At 38.4% G+C, this 21624-nt stretch overlaps 1 protein-coding gene across 5 annotated transcripts in view; it reads left to right on the top strand.

The window, feature by feature from the left end:
- Positions 1–21624, top strand: part of APAF1 (apoptotic peptidase activating factor 1) — a 90946-nt gene that overhangs the window by 6061 nt on the left and 63261 nt on the right. For all 5 annotated transcript variants that reach the window (XM_073900459.1, XM_025882345.2, XM_025882344.2 and 2 more), the window contains 6 exons: positions 11823–12006; positions 14853–14965; positions 15067–15198; positions 17121–17359; positions 17703–17870; positions 18583–18714. In XM_073900459.1, coding sequence (XP_073756560.1) covers positions 11823–12006; positions 14853–14965; positions 15067–15198; positions 17121–17359; positions 17703–17870; positions 18583–18714 — 968 coding nt within the window. The remainder of the gene's footprint in view (positions 1–11822; positions 12007–14852; positions 14966–15066; positions 15199–17120; positions 17360–17702; positions 17871–18582; positions 18715–21624) is intronic.

Here is a 21624-nt window from a genome sequence, read left to right as displayed (position 1 = left end):
GGGATCGAGTCTCACAGCGGGCTCCTTCCTCAGCACAGACACTGCCTCTCCCTCTGCCCCTCCCCCCACGCGTGCTCGCTTGCTCTCTCTTTGACAGGTAAATAAATAAAATTAAAAAAAAGAAGAAGAAATTCTCCCTGGAAAGGACATGCTTCATTTAAAAGAGGAGGGGAGACAGACATGTAAACAAATTATATGTGATAAATTGAGCAGTAGAAACAAGTATGTGGTTCAGTTAGAGCAAAGGAAGGAAGTGTTCTCTCTCTGGGGGAAGAAGATGGACGGGACAGTCTTCCTGAATGACATGGCATTTTAACTGCAGTTTGGAGGAATAACAGAAGTTTGCCAGGGGCACTAGTAGGGATGGGAGAGGTGGGAAGGTGGGAAGGTATTGGGTAGTTACTGGAATGGGGAGGGGCATACTGTGCAGAAGAAGATTTAGGACATCTGGCAGGTGTACTGCTGACCTTAGTGAATCTGATGGGTTCCCAGGGTAGTCACTGGGAATAGTTACACAGTTGCAGCAGTCTTTGGTTGCCTCCATTCATTAGTGACTTGAAGGGGAATTAAAAATTGTCCCTGACTTCTAGTTGTTAATAACTTTTTTGTTTATCAAACATAATAGGCAGTTAAGAGAATTTGTGATGAGATGACAAAATGTTGGAATAAGTCAGAAGTCTTTAAGAGGTTTAGAAAGATGGAGGTTAGGGCACATCTGTTGTACTCACCTCGGCTTTAGTTTGTACTTCACAGCCTTTATCAGCAGTGTTGGTCCTACTTTTGTCAGAAATATGCCCAATTCCTTGTTTTTTCCCTTTTGTCATTAGGTTTTGTGGGATTCAGTTCCATGCAAGTCTTAGGGCTAAGGATTCATTTGAATGCTTATTCGTTCACTCACTCAATTATTCTGCAAAGTTGGTCACCAGGGGTGTTTCAGGGTAAAAACTGGTTTAAGTTCTTTTAGTGTGAAGAAATGGATTTTCCTTTTACTATTATGATGAACTTCCCTTAAAAAATATATTTATAACATACTAATTTAAAGATTAAAAGTGTGCTCCTCAACTCTGTTTAAATCACTCTAGATTATTGGGGTGAGTTTTCAATTTTAGGGGTTAAAATGACCAACAACTTACAGAATAATTACCCAGGAATCATACTGTATAAATTGTGGTCTCATAATAGACTTTTAACCACTTTGTTTTGAGAAGATATCAGAGATAGTAGCAACTGTCTAGTACATAGTGAGCTTAATATCTCCCATATACTTCTTTTTTTTAAATTTTTTATTGTTAATCACCATATATTACATCATTAGTTTTTGATGTAGTGTCCCATGATTCATTGTTTGTGCATAACACCCAGTGCTCCACGCAGAACGTGCCCTCTTTGATACCCATCACCAGGCTAACCCATCCCCTCACCCCCCTCCCCTCTAGAACCCTCAGTTTGTTTCTCAGAGTCCATTGTCTCTCATGGTTTGTCTCCCCCTCCGACTTACTCCCCTTCATTCTTCCCCTCCTGCTATCTTCTTCTGAGGACTGAGTTAATCATTCCTTAGTTCACACCCAGTATCGTATTGGGTCTCTATAAGCTTTAGCTTCTTCCTGTGTTTGTTTCCTTTTAAAGATTTCCCATCCTCATTTTTCCTTTCCTTTCTCTAAGGAAAAACACACTCTTCCATTGTGTCTTCTCTACACAACTACAACACTGCTTCATTTCTGACAGTAGATGTGTGCATTTTCCGCACATCCAGTAATTCTTCAAGACCAGCTGGGTGTCCTGCAATTTAATTCAATTCTGACACTATGTGCATGGAGATAGTGACAGAGCCCACAGGTTAAGGGTTCAGTCTTGCAAGACTGCCCTTCGGCCCCCCCCTTCCACCCTTCCGATAACCAATCACAAGTCCAGGTTACCTGTGCATCTGACCAAATGGCTATAGATTGGAGGTTCCCTGTTCTTGGATTTGATTAATTTGCTAGAGCAGCTTTCTCAGGAAAACATTATGACATTACTGGTTTATTATAAAAGGATATAACTCGGGGCGCCTGGGTGGCTCGGTCGTTAAGCGTCTGCCTTCGGCTCAGGTCATGATCCCAGGGTCTTGGGATCGAGCCCCGCATTGGGCTCCCTGCTTGGCTGGAAGCCTGCTTCTCCCTCTCCCCCTGCTTGTATTCCTGCTCTCGCTGTGTCTCTCTCTGTCAAATAAATAAATAAAATCTTAAAAAAAAAAAAAATAAAAGGATATAACTCAGGAACAGCCAGATGGAAGAGATGCATAAAGCAAAGTAAATGGGGCGCCTGGGTGGCTCAGTTGTTAAGCATCTGCCTTTGGCTCAGGTCATGGTCCCAGGGTCCTGCGATAGAGCCCCACATTGGGCTCCCTGCTCGGCGGGAAGCCTGCTTCTCCCTCTCCCACTCCCCCTGCTTGTGTTCCCTCTCTAGCTATGTCTCTATCTGTCAAATAAATAAATAAAATCTTTTTTTTTTAAAGATTTATTTATTTATTTATTTGAGAGAGAGAATGAGATAGCACATGAGAGGGGGGAGGGTCAGAGGGAGAAGCAGACTCCCTGCTGAGCAGGGAGCCCGATGCGGGACTCGATCCCGGGACTCCAGGATCATGACCTGAGCTGAAGGCAGTCGCTTAACCAACTGAGCCACCCAGGCGCCCTAAATAAATAAAATCTTAAAAGAAAAAAAAAAAGCAAAGTAAATGGGAAGGGGTGCAGAGCTTCCATGCCCTCTCTAGTATACCATTCTCTCCACACCTTCAACCTAGAAGCTCTCTGTACCCCGGTTTTGGGAGGCTTCATTACAGAGACACAACTGATCATTGGTGATTGAGTTTAATCTCTAGCCTCTCTTCCCACCCCAGAGGTCTGAGAGATCTGGGGTGTGGAGCTGAAAGTTCCAACCATTTATATGGTTGGTTCCTCGGGCAACAGCCCCCATCCTTAGCTTATATGGAGGCTTTCCAAAAGTAACTTCATTAACAAGCTCAGGTGTGGTTAAAAGGGGCTTGTTACATGAATAATTTCACTTTTATAGCTCCAGAACTATTTCAGGAACTAGGAACAAAACTAAATATTATAAAAGATGCCCCTATGGCTCTTATTTAAGAAATTACAAAGGGTTTATAGCTGTGTGCCAGAAACAGGGATGAAGACCAAATATATTGATCACAATATTACACCTCCCCATAGGTGATCCTTCCAAGTTATTTATTTATGTATTTATTTATAAAGATTTTATTTATTTATTTGACAGAGAGGGAGAGCACAAATAGGGGGAGAGGGAGAAGCAGGCTCTCAGCTGATCAGGGACCCCAATGAGGGACTTGATCCCAGGACCCTGGGATCGTGACCCAAGCTAAAGGCAGGCGCTTAACCAACTGAGCCACCCCCTTCCAATATGTTTAATGTGTGTTCTTTGTAAGTGTATGTGTAATGTATGTTTTCTTGTAAAATGTTTGTTGTTTGTAGGCAGATAGTGTAAATTTGCATAAAAGTTATAGTGTTAATTATTTTATTCTATTTCCTATCTCTCTTGACTTTTTTTTTTTGTAGTTTTTGATGTGGTGTTCCATGATTCATTGTTAGCGTATAACACCCAGTGCTCCATTCAATACGTGCCCTCCTTAATACCCATCACCCCATCACCGGGCTAACCCATCCCCCCACCCCCCTCCCCTCTAAAACCCTCAGTTTGTTTCTCAGAGTCCATATCTTCATGTTATTTTTAAGATTTATCCTTGCTGGCTGTATATCTTATTTGTTATACCTGATTGCTGCCTTACATGGGGTGCATCCAGCACATTTTATTGTTCATTCCCCTAGCTAATAGATATATAGATTGTCTCCAACTCTTTGCTGCCCCGGCAAAGCTGGGTTGAACTTTTACAGAAGTGAGAGTTTATTTATTTATTTATTTTTTTAAAAAGATTTTATTTATTTATTCATGAGCGACAGAGGTGGGGGGAGAGAGAGAGAGAGAGAGAGAGAGAGAAGCAGAGGGAGAAGCAGGCTCCCAAGGAGCAGGGAGCCCGATGTGGGACTCGATCCCAGGACCCTGGGATCATGACCTGAGCCGAAGGCAGACGCTTAACCATCTGAGCCACCCAGGCGCCCTAGAGAGTTTATGTATCTAGGAGCAGAATCACTAAATTATAGGAAATGCTAATATCAAATTTGCTCTCCAATCTGTACATTTCCAACAGTAATGTATGAGGGCTCCTATGTCCTCACTTCCTTACTGACACTAGGTATCTAGCTTTATAATTTTTGCCAGGCCAGCAAGTGTAAAGTGGTATCTTTTAATTTGCATTTCTCTGATAAGTTGAGTTTGACTATTCATAAGCTTTTTAGCTTTTTGGGTTTCCCTTTTTAATAAAATTTGTATCATTTGTCTTTTTCCATTGAGATTTCCATCTTTTTCTCATTGCTTTTTAGGAGTTTCTTTTATATTCTAGATACTAGGTCTTGTTGGTTTTAGACTATATAAATATCTTCTTTTTATTTATCTGTATTAACTTTATCCTGGATGTCTTTAACAAATCTTTAATTCCAGTATAGTTAAATTAACACATTTTTGTGTCTTCTGATTTGTGCTTCTTGAATTTTGCTTAAGTAGCCCTATTATAGTCTTACCATTCATATTCATTAATGTTTTTGGAATCCGCTTTAATATATCTACTAGTTCAAGAGTAGATACTTTTTTTTTTTAAAGATTGATTTTATTTATTTGTCAGAGAGAGCACACAGGCAGGGGGGCTGTAGGCAGATGGGGAGGGAGAAATAGCCTCCCTGACGCTGAGCGGAGAGCCCTATGTAGAGCCTGATTCCAGAACCCTGGGATCATGACCTGAGCTGAAGGCAGACGCTTAACTAAGCCACCCAGGTGCTCCAAGTAGATACTCTTCTAAAGATAAATTTTAATCTCTGGACTTTACTTCTATTTTAAAATACAGGATTTTTGCAATTTGATTTTAGTATAAAACCTTTTTGTTTTGAAAGTGTAGATAACTATAAAGTTTACAAACTTCATTAAAATTGTAGTTCCTATAGAATTTTTGTTATCTGGGGGTGGTGTTTGGTAAAAATTAAAGAATATTAAGTTCTTAAGTATTTATGCCTATACATTTTTAAGTTAGCCAATTTCCTTTTGAACGTTCAACCCTTTATTTTTTGGGGGGGGTAGGGAAATTGTGAAGAGTTCACATATTTTAAACCATTGACACTGTTGTCTTTATGTGCTGTTTTTGAAGCTTGGAAGCTTTCTTCAGAGGCTGTCTACCTGTTCTGTCCTTCCCAAGATTTTTTTCTTTTTTTTATTTTATTTTATTTATTTATTTATTTATTTATTTTTAAAGATTTTATTTATTTATTTGAGAGAGAGAATGAGATAGAGAGAGAGCATGAGAGGGGAGAGGGTCAGAGGGAGAAGCAGACTCCCTGCCGAGCAGGGAGCCCGATGCGGGACCCGATCCCGGGACTCCAGGATCATGACCTGAGCCGAAGGCAGTCGCTTAACCAACTGAGCCACCCAGGGGCCCTCTTTTTTTTTTTTTTTAAATATTTATTTATTTGAGAAAGAGAGAGAGAAAGAAGGAACATAAGCACAAGCTGAGGGAGGCAGAGGGAGAAGCAGACTCCCCACTGAGCAGGGAGTCTGATGGGGGCTGGATCCTAGGACTCTGGGATCGTGACCTGAGCCAGTCCCAGGACCCTGGGATCATGACCTGAGCTGAAGGCAGACGGTTAACCAACTGAGCCACCCAGGTGCCTCAGATTCTATTAGATTTTTAATTGCTACCAGGATAAGTCACATGTGAAAGTAGAATGGGGTTAATTTTCTTTGATTAAAGGTAGTTTTTCTGTGAATAAGTTTCTCTGAATGAATTACAGATACAAGCCTCATTCAAGGCTAAATTGCTCCCTCTTGTGCCCATAGTCAAGATGTTTACATTCTTTCTGAAATGTGGAATTAATACGTCAGTATTTAACTATCATACTTGACAGTAGGAGATTTGCAGATCAGTTGGTCATTTGGTCTCTATCTTTCATTGTAAAGCTAGCAGTGTTTTATTTTTTCTTGCATACGTTTTTTTTTTTTCTTAAACTCTACACCCAATGTGGGGCTTGAACTCATGACTCTGAGATCAAGAGTTGCATGCTCTAATGACTGAGCCAGCCAGGTGCCCCTTGCATGTTTCTAATGCCCTAATTTTTTAGTTTTAAATTTAGGAGAGATTTTTTTTTTTTTGCTTTTGAACATATTATTGTGCCTTTCTTTTTATTATTTTTTTCCTTTATTTTTTATTAATTTTGTTTTTAAGTATAGTTGACACACAATGTTACATTAGTTACAGGTATACAACATAGTGATTTGAGAACTGTACATGTTATGCTGTGCTCACCACAAGTATAGCTATCATCTGTTACCATACAGTACCATTATAGTACCATTCCATATATTCCCTATGCTGTACCTTTCATCCCCTTGACTTATTCATTCCATAACTGGAAGTCTGTACCTCCCACTCCCCTTCACCCATTATGCCCGTTCCCCCTCATTACCCTCATTCTAGCAACCATCAGTTTGTTCTTTGTATTTATGGGTCTGTTTCTGCCTTTTTTTTTTTTGCTTATTTGTGTTTTAGATTCTACATTTAAGTGAAATCATATGGTATTTGTTTTTAGGAGAAAGAGACCTTTGGTCTAGGTAATAGGTACATAAATTTAAATCTGAATTCACTAGCTTGGTACATCAGGTACTTTCTTTCCCTTGTCTTTAACTCTGGGATGATTTGCAAGATACATTTTTTTTAAGTAGGCTCCATGCCCAGCATGGAGCCCAACGTGGGGCTTGAACTCCTGACTCTGAGATCAAGACCTGAGCTGAGATCAAGATTCAGACACTTAACTGACTGAGCCACCCATGTGCCCTGATTTTTAAGAAATTTTATTTTATTTTTTAAAGATTTTATTTATTTGACAGAGAGAGACACAGCTAGAGCAGGAACAACAAGCAGGGGGAGTGGGAGAGGGAGAAGCAGGCTTCCCGCCGAGCAGGGAGCGCAATACAGGGCTCAATCCCAGGACTCTGGGATCATGACCTGAGCTGGCGGCAGACATTTAATGACTGAGCCACCCAAGCACCCCAGATTTTTTAAGAAATTTTAAATAGAATGGACACATTAAAAAAAACCCATAAAACCTTAGGAGCAACAGGTAGTTTAAAATTTGTTTTAAATATCACAAAAGTAGGGGTGCCTTGACTGCTCAGTCTGTAGAGCATGCAGCTCTTGAACTTGGGGATGTAAATTCAAGCCCCACATTGGGTGTAGAGATTACTTAAGAATAAAATCTTAAAAAAATTACAAATGTAGTATTTTCATTTAGAAAGAAGTAAAAATTCTTTACACCTGCCTTTCTTCCTTTTCTCCTAAATTCTAAATCCAACAGAGGTTAACAGTTTAGAGTGAATTTTTCCAAGCTTTTTTCCTTTGCATTTACAAACCTGTGCACACAAAGAACACAGGTATAACACTAAGGGAAACCTAAGGGATTTACTGTTTCATAAATGTTGACTTACACTGAAGGAAGTCTAAGGGAACTTCCGGAAGCTTTCAGTGATAATCAAACCGTGCTTCACAGCACTATCTTTACCTTTGTTCCTCCAGAGTTCTCTGTTTCCTGGTCATTTGTTATTTTTTAGATTCTTATGCAATTAGTACTCAGTACATTGTCAGTTCTGATCTAGGTTTCCTCCTCTCATTCCCAAGCTTTTCTGTCTTACCCTCTAGATTCCTTCTCTGTGATCAAGGTACTTTTCTATCTTATCAACCTGTTCTTGGAACGTTTATCTCCTTCCTTATCTGAAATTGGACAATTCTCAGAGGATACCACATTCTCCGTAGTTCCGTGGTATGGCAACTTTTTTTCCTTTACATCCCACATATTTCCGCACAAGGAAATGGGTGGATGTTGTCCATGCTTTTCTGTTGCCACATCCAGACCATTAATACTGCCTTCTCCAGCTAAAGTCTGTCCTTTGAGGTTGAGTTCTCTGATCTTTCCGAGTTATGGTATTGCTCTCATTCATTGTTGATTGAAGTTCTTAGTTATAAATTTAAGTTCTTCTGTTGACACTCTTAGTAAGATATCCATATTTCTGTGGATGAGTCATCCAAAACCTTGGCCTCTCAGTTTCTTGATGTCTATATAACCATTTTCTTTACTTCCCTTTATCCATATACTTCCTGATCACAGACTGGACCCTTGTCCTTCTCCCATCCAAGTACTAACCAGGCCCGACCCTGCTTAGCTTCCGAGATCAGACGAGATCGGGCGCGTTCAGGGTGGTATGGCCGTAGACCCCTTGTCCTTCTCAATACCAGAAATGATACCACTTTTGAAATCTCAATGTTAAAACAGTCTGTTCTACTCTTTGCCCATCTCCATCTATTCTATTTAAGTTCACTACTATAGTTTTCTCACCTATCAAGACTTACCCCTTGATTCCATAATATCCTAACTGTTTTTCTCATCAGCCTCCTCTTAGGCTCAGGCCTAGGTTTTTTTTTTTTTTTTAAAGATTTTATTTATTTATTTGTCAGAGAGAGAGAACACAAGCAGGGGGAGCGGGAGAGGGAGAAGCAGGCTTCCCGCTGAGCAGGGAGCCGGATGTGGGGCTTGATCCCAGGACCCGGGTATCATGACCTGAGCCGAAGGCAGACGCTTAATGACTGAGCCACCCAGGTGCCCCTAAGATTTTATTTATTTGAGAGTCAGAGTGAGCGAGAGAAAGAGCACATGAGCAGGGGTAGAGGGAGAGGGAGAAGCAGACTCCCCGCTGAGCAGAGATCCCGATGCAGGGCTCGATCCCAGGACCCTGAGATCATGACCTGAGCCGAAAGCAGATGCTTAGCTTACTGAGCCACCCAGGCACCCCCACACTTATCTTTTTATTTACTTTTTTTCGTTGTGTGACTTTATTTTTTATAGGGTTATATTAGTTTCAGGTGTACAATAGAGCGATTCAATAAGTCCATACGTCATTCAGGACAAGTGCACTCCTTAATCCCCATTACCTATTTAACTCATCCCCCTCTCCCCCTCCCCTCTGGTAATCATCAGTTTGTTTTCTGTAGTTAAGAGTCAGTTTCTTGGTTAGTCTCGCTTTTTTTTTTCCCTTTGCTTATTTGTTTTGTTTCTTAAATTCCACGTATGCATGAAATCCTATGGTATTTTTCTTTCTCTGATTTATTTCGCTTAGTGTTATATTCTCTAGCTCCATCCATGTCATTGCAAATGATAAGATTTCTTTTTTATGGCTGAATAATATTCCATTGTGTATATATACCACATCTTTATCCATTCGTTAATCAGTAGACACTTGGGCTGCTTCCGTATCTTGGCTGTTGTAAATAATGCTGCTATAAACATAGGTGTGCATGTATCCCTTTGAATTACTGTTTTTGTATTCTTTGGGTTAATACCCAGTAGTGCCATGCTGGATCATAGGGTCATTCTATTTCTTTCTTTTTTTTTTTTTTTTTTTTTTAAGATTTTATTTATTCATTTGACAGAGAGAAACAGTGAGAGAGGGAACGCAAGCAGGGGGAGTGGGAGAGGGAGAAGCAGGCCTCCCGTGGAGCAGGAAGCCCGATGCAGGGCCTGATCCCAGGACCCCGGGACCATGACCTGAGCCAAAGGCAGACGCTCAACGACTGAGCCACCCAGGCGCCCCTCGTTCTATTTCTTTTTTTAAAGATTTTATTTATTTGAGAGAGAGGGAGAGAGCGAGCATGGGGGTGGGCAAAGGGAGAGGGAGAAGCAGACTCCCCACTGAGCAGGGAGCCCAGTGTAGGGCTCAATCCCAGGACTCCAGGGTCATGACCCAAGCTGAAGGCAGATGCTTAACCTACTGAGCCACCCAGGCGCCACAGGGTAGTTCTATTTTTAACTTTTTGAGGAATCTCCATACTGTTTTCCACAGTGACTGTACCAATTTGCATTCCAACAATCTTAATTTCAGTAATTAAAATGTCAAGTCCTGTTTAATACTCCAGACCTCATTTATGTATAAGGTTTTCTCCTTTTTCAGTTGGGCCTGCCTCAGGCTTGGGAAGAAGTGGTTAAGATGGACATTACAGGTTGTTTCCAGCTTTTTCCTGTTGCAAACAATGCTGCAGTGAATATCCTTGAGGAGGCAGAATAGTTTAGAAGTTGAGCATTGGTGCTGGAGTTTGAATCCCAGCTCTGCTTTATTAATTTTGTAACCTTGGACAAATTACTCAACCTTCCTATACCTCAGTTCCCTCTGTAGAATGGGGATAATAATAGTGTCTGCTTGTGGGGCACTTGGGTGGCTCAGTCGGTTAAGTGTCTTGTCTCTTGATCTCACCTCAGGTCTCATCTCAGGGTTGTGAGTTTTAGCTCCGCACTGGGCTCCCTGCTGGGCGTGGAGCCTACTTAAAAAAAATAATAGTGTCTGCTTTATAGTTTAATATGTGGATTAAATAAAGATTAATATGTAGAACTCTTAGAATAGTGCTCAATAAATATGTCATAAATAGGTCTTTGCGTATACACAAATCTTTCTTTTGGATGATTAAACTTTTAAAATAGTGATTTTTGTAGTTAATTATTTGTGAATACCAGTAAATAGATTGCCCTTTGGTATATTATAACTCATTTATCTTTTATTTATTTTTTGCTTTTTCTTATACTATTTACAATCACATGATATAAATCTTTATGGTTAATGACACTGGTATGTTCTAATAATGCTACTGCTCACCGTATTTTACACATAGGGACTCCTCTAGCATTTTTTTGTATTGATGTGGGGAACTGATGAAGTATAGTCTATGAAGTCCTAAGATTTTTGGCTCTTGATACCTATGTAAGTAAAAATATGTATTTTACGATATACTGTGGCTTAATTAACAATGATAATGATGATAACAGTTGATAGTAATAATGTCCATTCTTATATGGTGCCTACTCATTCAGAGCTTAATATTTGCAAGGTGCTCTCAGATTCATATCACTAATAATCCTGTCTGTTATAAACCCTTAAAGTTGACATAGCAAATTCACATATGTTATATCATTAATTTCTCACAGTAACTCTGAAATAGGTAAGGTAAATAATCGTATTCCGGTATAATAAATGAACATGAGGTTAAGTGATTTGTTAAAGATTGCATAGCTAGTAAGCAGTAGAGCCAGACTTGAACCTAACTTCTTACTTTAAGTTTCTATATGAGAACCATAATGAAGGAGTTATGTGTTCCTGGATATCAGTGGTTCTCAGTCAGAGGTGATTTTGCCCCAAAAGGGACATTTTGACAATGTTTGGAGATATCTTTGGTTGTCATAACCAGGGTGGGGGAGTGCTACTAGCATCTGGTGGGTAGAAGCCAGGAGACTACTGTTAAACATCCTGCAGTGCATAGGAAAGTTCCTTACAACAAAGAATTATCTGGCCCAAAATGTTAAGAGTACTAAGGTGAGAAACTATGTTGTACAGTGATCATTGATGACATAGGACTAAGACTAAATTTTTGTTTGGTAAGATTTTACTGATAAATAGCAGATTTATTTCAAACTTCAGTTTCTTCACATCTTCAGCTTTTGTTAGATTCAGGTTATAAAGCTCAACAGTACTCCATAAGCAAAATGTATACCCTGAATCAAGAGAAATTGAAGATAAGATTGAAAATTGAAACAAATCTGCTATTTATCACAAAAATCTTTCAAAGGAGGACTCTTGTTCAAGGGCCCTAAGTTTATTATTATTTTCTTCACTAGGTTGTTTCCCAGGGGGTGTGCACTGGGTTTCAGTTGGGAAACAAGACAAATCTGGACTTCTGATGAAATTGCAGAATCTTTGCACACGGTTGGATCAAGATGAGAGTTTCTCTCAGAGGCTTCCACTCAATATTGAAGAGGCTAAAGACCGTCTTCGCATTCTGATGCTGCGCAAACACCCAAGGTACAGATAATCAAATTTAGTTGGTGCATGAAGTCCCAGTGAGATTTAACTACTGACATTTCAAGAACATCATATCTTTTCTTGCTTTTCAATAGAGATCTAGGAGTGAAGCATTGCTTTTCTGCTGTTCTTTGTCTTATATTAAAAAATGGCTGCCACTGGCCTGAAATTGCTACTTTTCTTTGCACCTACCCACCATGTTGTCTCTTATATACCACTGAAGTGCTCAAGAAGTATTTCTTAAGTAGGTGAGTTTGTGAGGGGTCTTTGCTAGGAAATGCAGGCTTCTTACCTTGAATCTGTTATTTCTAATGGATAACATTGAACAAGAGACAGAATAAATGTAGGCACCTGGTAAAAGGATTATTAATGGAACCCTTCTGTTGTCTTAGTTTTGGGGTGTGTGTGAGTGTGTGTGAGTGTGTGTGTGTGTGTGTGTGTGTGTGTATAAAACTTCTGTGAACTTGAAGAGTTTGTTTTATTTTAATTCATTCAATAAATATTATAATTATGTGCCAGGCACTGTTATCAACTGTTTCACAGTTTTCATTAGCCAGAAGGGAGACAGTAGCTTCCTTGCTGCTTCTGTTAACAGTGTAACCATCGGTAGTTAATCAACTGGGATTCAATCAACATTTTGATCTCCCTGATCTAATAGCCATTCGGTTCATTTAACCATTAGTTAATTTAACCAACATTGAGTGTTGTGCCAGTTTCTTGGTCAAGTGCTTGCAAGTACAAAGATGAATAAAGCCTTCCTTGGGAGTTCACCAGTAAATTGGGTGAGAATTAGGTAATGGCTCTAAATGTTTTTTTTAATGCCTTGGTGCAGCTGACAATGCACTACACTTTCATATGTAGCAGTGGCTGAGTGATTCTTAAATTGGTAAGGGGATTAATATCAGAATATTCGGTGAGAGTAGTAATTTGGGAAAAGCCTCTTAGGTGATTCTACAGAGGACAAGCTCTTTTCTCTCTGGCTTCTTTCTCTTCCAAATCCTTCTGTTACTGCTCCCTCCCCTTGGTAGCCACTGGTATTGATTTTCCTGGAGGAAATGGGATTTAGACCATTATGTTTTGTTTTGTTTTGCTTTGTTAGATAGGGGTGGGGAAGGAGCAGAGGGAGAGAGAGAGAGAGAGAGAGAGAGAGAAAGAGAAAGCATCTCAAGCAGGCTCCACACCCAGCATGGAGCCTGACTCTGCTCGATCTCACAACCCTGAGATCATGACCTGAGCTGCAATCAAGAGTCAGGCGCTTAACTGACTGAACCCCCCAGGGGCCTCAAGACCACTAGATATTACCTCTTTTCTTGTGCAGTAACTCTTCCCTAGTCCTGCTTCCCTTCTCTATGAAAATAAAAGTGATTACTATTTAGGAAAATATTGTAAATGCTATCAGATATATCAGACCATGGCTTATAAAGTCATCCTTTTTGTTTCTCTCTCAGCAGCATTTTGGTTTATACTTTTGCAATTTCCGATCTGTATGTGTACCCAGAATCTTTTTTTTATAGTGCACAGAAGTAGTGTGCCACTAGGATAAAAATGCTAGTGTATAATTATGCTATCATCTTTTAGTTGTATTTTTTCTCCATCTGTTCTGCTGAGTTCAAAAAAGTTTTTGGAGAAACAAATCAAGAATTGACACAGAGGTTCTTTGTCATTAGGAATAAACAAACTGATTTATGGATGGGAAAAACCCCACTAGTGTACCAAATGAAGGGTAATAGTCTTGCTAGTGCATTATATCAGGTTGGAACATATGAAATTGCTAGTTTTGTAGGTAAAAAATGGTCAAATAGGGGCGCCTGGGTGGCTCGGATGGTTAAGCGTCTGCCTTCGGCTCAGGTCGTGATCCCAGGGTCCTGGGATCGAGTCCCACATCGGGCTCCCTGCTCCTTGGGAGCCTGCTTCTCCCTCTGCTTCTCTCTTTCTCTCCCTCTGTCTCTCATGAATAAATAAATAAAATCTTTAAAAAAAAAAGTTAGCTGGAGAAAATAAAACTTTAAAAAAAATGGTCAAATATCGTTTTAGTTTTTAATTTTTTTTTAAGATTTTATTTATTTATTTGACAGAGAGCATAAGCAGGGGGAGTGGCAGGCAGAGGGAGAAGCAGGCTCCCCACTGAGCAGGGAGCCCGATGCGGGACTCCATCCGAGGACTCTGGGATCATGACCTTGAAGGCAGACACTTAACCTACTGAGCCACCCAGGAATCCCTCAGATATCGTTATTTTTATATGATTGACTTTAGCTAACCTGAGCCCAGTTCTCATTTAGTTCTGGTGCTTTAAAAGTGAATTAGAAAAATCTCATTACTTGGATACTTTTTTTAAGTATCGACAGCCAATTTTTAACACCAGCATGGTACACACAGTTCACTTTTTATAGGTTCCCTGACTTTAAAATGCATTCATTGTTTTGGGGTGGGAAGAGAGGAAAATCTCTAATTTTTTTTTCCTTATTTGATTCAGTATATTGTGAAAGGAATATAGCAAAGAAAAGAGGAAGAGCCATGAATAGACATCTTTATTTTGTAAATTTTAGGACATTGGTGACATCATCCTTTTTTATTTTTATTTTTTTAAAGGTTTTATTTATTTGACAGAGAGAGACACAGCGAGAGAGGGAACACAAGCAGGGGGAGTGGGACAGGGAGAAGCAGGCTTCCTGCCGAGCAGGGAGCCCGATGTGGGACTCGATCCCAGGACTCTGGGATCATGAACTGAGCTGAAGGCAGATGCTTAACGACTGAGCCACCCAGGCGCCCACATTATCCTTTTTTAAAAGATGCTTAAATTAATAAATGTCATTAGTGATTCAATACAGTTTTTTTTTTTAAATCAGGTCTCTGTTGATCTTGGATGATGTTTGGGATCCTTGGGTATTAAAAGCTTTTGACAATCAGTGTCAAATTCTCCTTACAACCAGAGACAAGAGTGTTACAGATTCAGTAATGGGTAAGGATTAATTTACTTTTTACTTCCCTTATATTTTAATTCAATTAGATTTAAATATACTTAAACCAAATTACTAATTATATCTTGTGATTTTGTTGCAGGTCCTAAATACGTAGTCTCTGTGGAGAGTGGCTTAGGAAAAGAAAAAGGACTTGAAATTTTATCCCTTTTTGTTAATATGAAGAAAGCAGATTTGCCAGAGCAAGCTCACAGTATTATAAAAGAATGTAAAGGTGTGGTTATTTTGTGTATGAAGGAATTATAGAGATATTAATTTTGCCCTTTTATAAATTAAGCTACTGAATATGATAATTTAGCGCATGAACATCCAGAAACTTTACTAGAATATTTAGTATTTTAGGTTCTTCTCTGACACCCTAAGTAGATAATAATATTTTGGTATTCATTTATTCACTAGAATAATATTTAATGAACACCCATAATATGTTAGTGGGAAGGGTTAGATGAAGACATGACTTCTGCCAAAGGATAAAAAATATAGTGAGAATCAGAGTTTTACATTTTTTGGTTGGAATTTTATAAAAATAGTATTCTAATTTGATAGATAAAAACTGGTATTATCCTTTTTTTTTTTTTTTAAAGATTTTATTTATTTATTTGACAGAGAGAGAGCGAGAGAGGGAACACAAGCAGGGGGAGTGGGAAAGGGAGAAGCAGGCTTCCCACCGAACAAGGAGCCCAATGCGGGCCTCCATCCCAGGACCCTGAGATCATGACCTGAGCTGAAGGCAGTCACTTAACCAACTGAGCCACCAAGGCACCCCTGGTGTTATCCTCTTAATTTGCATTTTTTATTAGTGAAGTTAAACTTTTTACTGGCTTATTGAATATTTGCATTTTAAGAAATTATCCTTGACTCAATTTTTCTTTGTGATAGAAGTATTTTTAATTGATTTTTAGGCATTCTAACTATTGAAGCTATTAGCTCTTTGCCATATTTTTGCAAATACTTTCCTCTAGTTTTTTGTCTGCTTTTTAATTTCATTTGTAGTATTTATTTGACATACAGAAATTTAAAATTTTATATAGTCACATCTATCACCTCTTAATATTACTTCTTCCACTATTGTTAATACTTCAGTAGACCTTGTTGTTTCTTTTTGCCATCAAATAGATACTTGGTTTTGAGTTGACTTTTTTTTTTTTAAAGCTTTTTATTTATTTGACAGAGAGAGAGATAGTGAAAGCAGGAACACAAGCAAGGGGAGTGGCAGAGGGAGAAGCAGGCTTCCCGCCTGAGTAGGGAGCCCGATGTGGGGCTCAATCCCAGGACCCTGGGATCGTGACCTGACCCGAAGGCAGAGATTTAACAACTGAGCCACCCAGGTGCCCTGAGTTAATTGACATTTTTTTTAAAAAAGATTATTTGAGAGAGAGAATGCGCGCACATGTGCACAAGGGGGTAGGGGCAAAGGGGGGGGGAAGCCAATTCCCCACTCAGTGGGGAGCCACACCCAGGGCTTGATCTCAGGACTCTGAGATCATGACCTCAGCAGAAATCAAGAGTTGGATGCTTAACCAACTGAGCCACCCAGGCACTCCAAATGAGTTAACTGACTTAAGAAATATGTTAAAAAAGAATACTTCATTTGTATTCATTATAAAGGTGATGCATGTCCATTTTTGAAACATTTAAAAAATGTGTGAAACGATAAAAAAAGGAAATTACCCATAATTTGGTAATTACTAGCACCATAAGAGTATTTCTTTCAGTCTTTTAAGACATATAAAACTTTGAAAAAAATACTGAGATTACAGTGGTGTATACACAATTTGAGTCTTGCCTTTTCATATAGCAAATCTTGAACATTTGCTCATGTCATTAAGTATCTTTTGAAAAAAATTACCAATGGCATAATATTGTGGTAGCTTCAATTTATTCAATCATTTCTGTTATTATTTAAGATTTTTCACAATTTTAAATAATGCTGTGATGAATATCCTTAGAGGAAGTATTTCTTATTTCTAATGGCTTCCTTAGAATAAATATCTAAAGAGAATCCAAGAGTGATAGATACTTTAAGACTTTAGATAACATGCAGCAGAAATTATTTTTTTTTAAGAATAAAGTGACTCTTAGTGGTAATTTTGAAATGAGACAGTATTAATACAGTGACTTTTGTTCTGTTTTTAGGTTCTCCTCTTGTAGTGTCTTTAATTGGCGCACTTTTACGTGATTTTCCCACCCGTTGGGATTACTACCTCAGGCAACTTCAGAATAAGCAATTTAAGAGAATAAGGAAATCTTCATCTTATGATTATGAGGCTCTGGATGAAGCCATGTCTATAAGTGTTGAAATGCTCAGAGAGGACATCAAAGATTATTACACAGATCTTTCTATCCTTCAGAAGGATGTTAAGGTGCCTACAAAGGTAATAGAAGGACCAACAATCCTTGTCCTTGGATATTTATGGCATGTAACTTTTGATACAGTACCAAGGATGGTGTTAGAGAGGAAGGTTAAGACCCATGTAACTGAGGTGTATGTGGGGGGCTGTAAAAATCCCACTGCTCTTAGTTTCCATCATGGACTTGGGCTGGAGAAGCATCTGACGACTTCTCTTTTCTATCTTGATGAATAGTTGAGCTTTTTCATATGAAATGGAGGAGAAACTGTTATCAGGGCTTTAAGATACGATGTATGTGTTAACACCTTATCTACAATCCTGGTAATTGTAGTTTTGTGGTATATTAAATGCTTAAAATGATTTCTAGGTTTTATGTCTTCTCTGGGACATGGAAACTGAAGAAGTTGAAGACATACTGCAGGAGTTTGTTAATAAGTCTCTCTTATTCTGTGATCGGAATGGAAAATCATTTTGTTATTATTTACATGATCTTCAAGTAGATTTCCTTATAGAGAAGAATCGCAGCCAACTTCAGGTACTTCATCTCTGTACATTTTTAAAATTTTTTAATTTTGAAATAATTTTAGGCTTATAGAAAAGTTGCAAAACAGCATAGTTTTATGCATGTACCTTCATCTAGCTTCCCCCAATGTTAACATCTTATATAACTATAATACAGTTACCAAATCCGAAAAATTAACAATGATAGAATACTGTTAACTAATCCATAGATTTTATTTATATTTTGCTAGCTTTCCCCCAATGCCTTTTTTGTGGTTCAGATCAAGATCCCATATTGCATATAATTGTCATGTTTCCTTTGTTTCCTCAAATCTATGAAAATTCTTTGCTTTCTTTTATCTTTTATGGTCACTTTTGAAGAGTGCTAGCCAGTTATTTTGTATAACGTCCTTTAGTTTGGGTTTGTCTGATGGTTTCTCATGACTAGATTAAGGTTATATATTTTTGGCAAGAATACTACAGAAGTCATGTTGTGTCCTTCTCAGTGCATCATATCAGGGTGTTGATATGTCTTGTTGTCAGTGATGTTAAGTTGATCACTTGGTTAAAGTAGTACCTGCTAGTTTCTCCACTGTAAGGCTACTAATTTTTTCCTTTTGTAATTAATAAGTATTTTGTGGGTAGATTCTCTGTACATTTTTAAATAGCTTTGTAAGCTGTAGTTATTGTGATGCTTAGGTTATGAAATTGTTTCCGTCTTCTAAAATGTTTCATTTGGGTTTCAGGATTTACATAAGAAGATAATCACTCAGTTCCAGAAACATTACCAGCCACATACTCTTTCACCAGATCAGGAGGACTGCATGTATTGGTACAATTTTCTGGCGTACCACATGGCTAGTGCCAATATGCACAAAGTAAGGCAACCCATTTAAAAATTATTATTATTTTTTAAGATCTATTTATTTCTTAGAGAGAGAGAGAAAACGAATGGGGGTGGGGCAGAGGGAGCAGACTCCCCTCAGAGCAGGGAGCCTGATGTGGGACTCGATCTCAGGATCCTGGGATCATGACCCGAGGTGAAGGCAAACGCTTAACTGACTGAGCCACCCAGGTGCCCTAAAAATTATTTTTATCTCACTTTTATTTCCTCCTATGTTTGGAATTTTCTTTTATTAGTAAAAATAGGATTATAGCCTATGTAAGTGTTTTTGTTTTTGTTACACTTTCTACCTACAGTAATTTAGAAAGGTACCTTAGTAACTGTAGTAAGTGAACCACCTAAAAATTCACTCTCTTCTTACCAGTAGCCTTCCTTTTTGGGCAGTATGGATTTGTGTTTTTAGGCTTTGAGAGGAAATGGAGAATGGGAAATTATATTCATTCATTCAGCAAATATTTATTGAGTGCTTGTTAGGTACTGGTTTGTTATTCTTCATTGTGAGGATCTACCATAGGCACAAAGTCCCTGCTCTCATTTAATTTACATTCTGTGGGGAGACAAGTAAATTTATACTATGTTGGGAATAGTAAGTGCTCAGCATGGAAGGAGAAAGTGATGATATAGAATCATCATGATTTGTGATGGATTTGGTGTGCATTATAAGATGACTCCAAGCTTGCACAACAAATAATGGAGTTGCCCTGAGCTGAGATTGGGAAGTCTATGGGCAGACCGGGTATTTTTCAGGGGTAAAGGGAAGGTTAGGAAATCATTTTGAATATACTGTCTCATACGTATTAAGACGTCTGACTGGAAATAAAGGGTATATAGTTGGATATATGAATCTGGCTTTCTGGGGGAACATTATGGACTAAAAATAAAATTTGGGAATCATCACCACATAGATGATACTTGAAATCATGAGTACCAACTATTCAAAATGTTAACATTTTGGAAAACCATATGTACTTTGAGTAATTTATCTATGCTTAGGTATGTTATCTCTTGGTTAAAAAAAATGGTGTATTGTATCCTGTCTTTTTCACCTAGCAAAATATAGTTTACATTTAATAATATACACTTTGGAATGAAGGTATTCCAATAAAGACCTGTGCCAAATTTACTTAAACTGTAATTGTTGCACATTTAGGTTTTCAGTTTTTTGCCTTTATGATGCTGTAATGAACAATGTCTTTGCACCTACATTATTTCCTTTGAAAAATTTTTGAAGTGGGATTATTGGGTCAGTGCATCTTTTTAAAACTTGGTGTGTATGGTAGTGTGATAGGATTCAGTTTATTCTTACCTTTTTAGCCTTTTTTTCTGATTTTTAAAGATAATTTCTAATTTTTAAAGGTTTTTCATTGGAAAAATGTAGGCAAAAAACTAAAAAGAAAGTGAAAATGACCATTATTGGTAATGCTTTTGTGTATAGTTTTCCAGGTTGTTTTGCTGCTCAGATACACATACTTATCCTTTTTTTTTTTTTTAAGTTTAATCTTTTTAGGGAGAGAGAGTGAGTGTGTGAGCAGGGGGAGTCAGAGGGAGAGAGAGAATCCCAAGCAGGCTCCACGCCTAGTGCAGAGTCCGATACAGGGCTCGATCCCACAACCCCGAAATCATGACCTCAGCTGAAATCAAGAGTCAGAGACTTAATTGACTGAGCCACCCAGGCACCCCCACATACTTGTTCTTTAAACCCAAAATAGGATCAGAATAGAAATAGTCTTATATCCCTTTTTCTCCCCCAGTTAACTCTATTTCATGGTCCTCTTTTTATGTCGATTTATATAGAGTGACAAATTTTGAAGCTGCATACTATTTTATTGTATATTGAGGCTTATGGACAATTAGATTGCTTAAGCACACTTGTCTGATTATTTTCTTAGGACACATTTTTATAAGTGTAATTTCTGGGTCAAATGGTATGTACAGTTAGAATTTTAATACAGATTACCAAACTGTCCTCCAGAAAGGTGCTCTGAGTTACATCACTATCAACAGTATGTGAGAGTGTTCATTTCCTCTGATTCCAGCTAATATTCTTATTACTACTTTTAGTCTTTAGAAATCTGATTTTTTTTTAAGATTTTATTTACTTTGTCAGAGCTAGCTAGAGTGTGCACAAGCAGGGGGAGTGGCAGGCAGAGGGAGAAGCAGGTTTCCTGCTGAGCAGGGAGCCCGATGTAGGACTTGATCCTAGGACTCTGGGATCATGACCTGAGTTGAAGGCAGACGCTTAACCGACTGAACCAGCCAGGCGTCCCTAGAAATCTGATATTAAAACATGCTGAATCTTTGTTGTTTCATTTAGATTACTGCTGAGATTTTTGGCCATTTGTACCTTTTATTCTGTGCATTGAGTCTCCTACATTGCTTTTACCTATTTTTTGTTGGTGTTTCTCTTATTTTATTAGGATTTTCTTTCTTTTTTTTTTTTTTTTTGAAAACATGGCTTCCTCTGCAGTACTCTTTTTTTTTTTTTTTAAAGATTTTATTTGCTTATTTGACAGAGAGAATACAAGCAGGGGGAGCAGCAGAGGTAGAGGGAGAAGCAGGGAGCCCAATGTGGGGCTAAATCCCAGGACCCTGAGATCATGACCTGAGCCGAAGGCAGCCGCTCAACTGACTGAGCCACCCAGGCGCCCCTTATTAGAATTTTCTGTAAAAAAAAAAGAATATTAAGCCCTCATCTATCATATGTGTTGTAAATAAATATTTTTATTTTTTGTCAAATTTTATTTATATTTTCAACTATATTGAAAGTTTTTGAGTTTTTAGGTAAAGTTTACATTTCTCTCTTTTTTTTTTTTTTTTTTAAAGATTTATTTATTTGAGAGAGAGAGAGAGAATGAGAGATAGAAAGCATGAGAGGGAAGAGGGT

The sequence above is a fragment of the Callorhinus ursinus genome, unplaced genomic scaffold (genome assembly GCF_003265705.2).
Source record: "Callorhinus ursinus isolate GAN/ISIS: 27379988/994484 unplaced genomic scaffold, GSC_fseal_2.0 scaffold14, whole genome shotgun sequence".
In the NCBI taxonomy this organism is placed as follows: Eukaryota; Metazoa; Chordata; class Mammalia; order Carnivora; family Otariidae; genus Callorhinus; species Callorhinus ursinus.
This window is presented reverse-complemented; position numbering and strand designations above follow the sequence as displayed.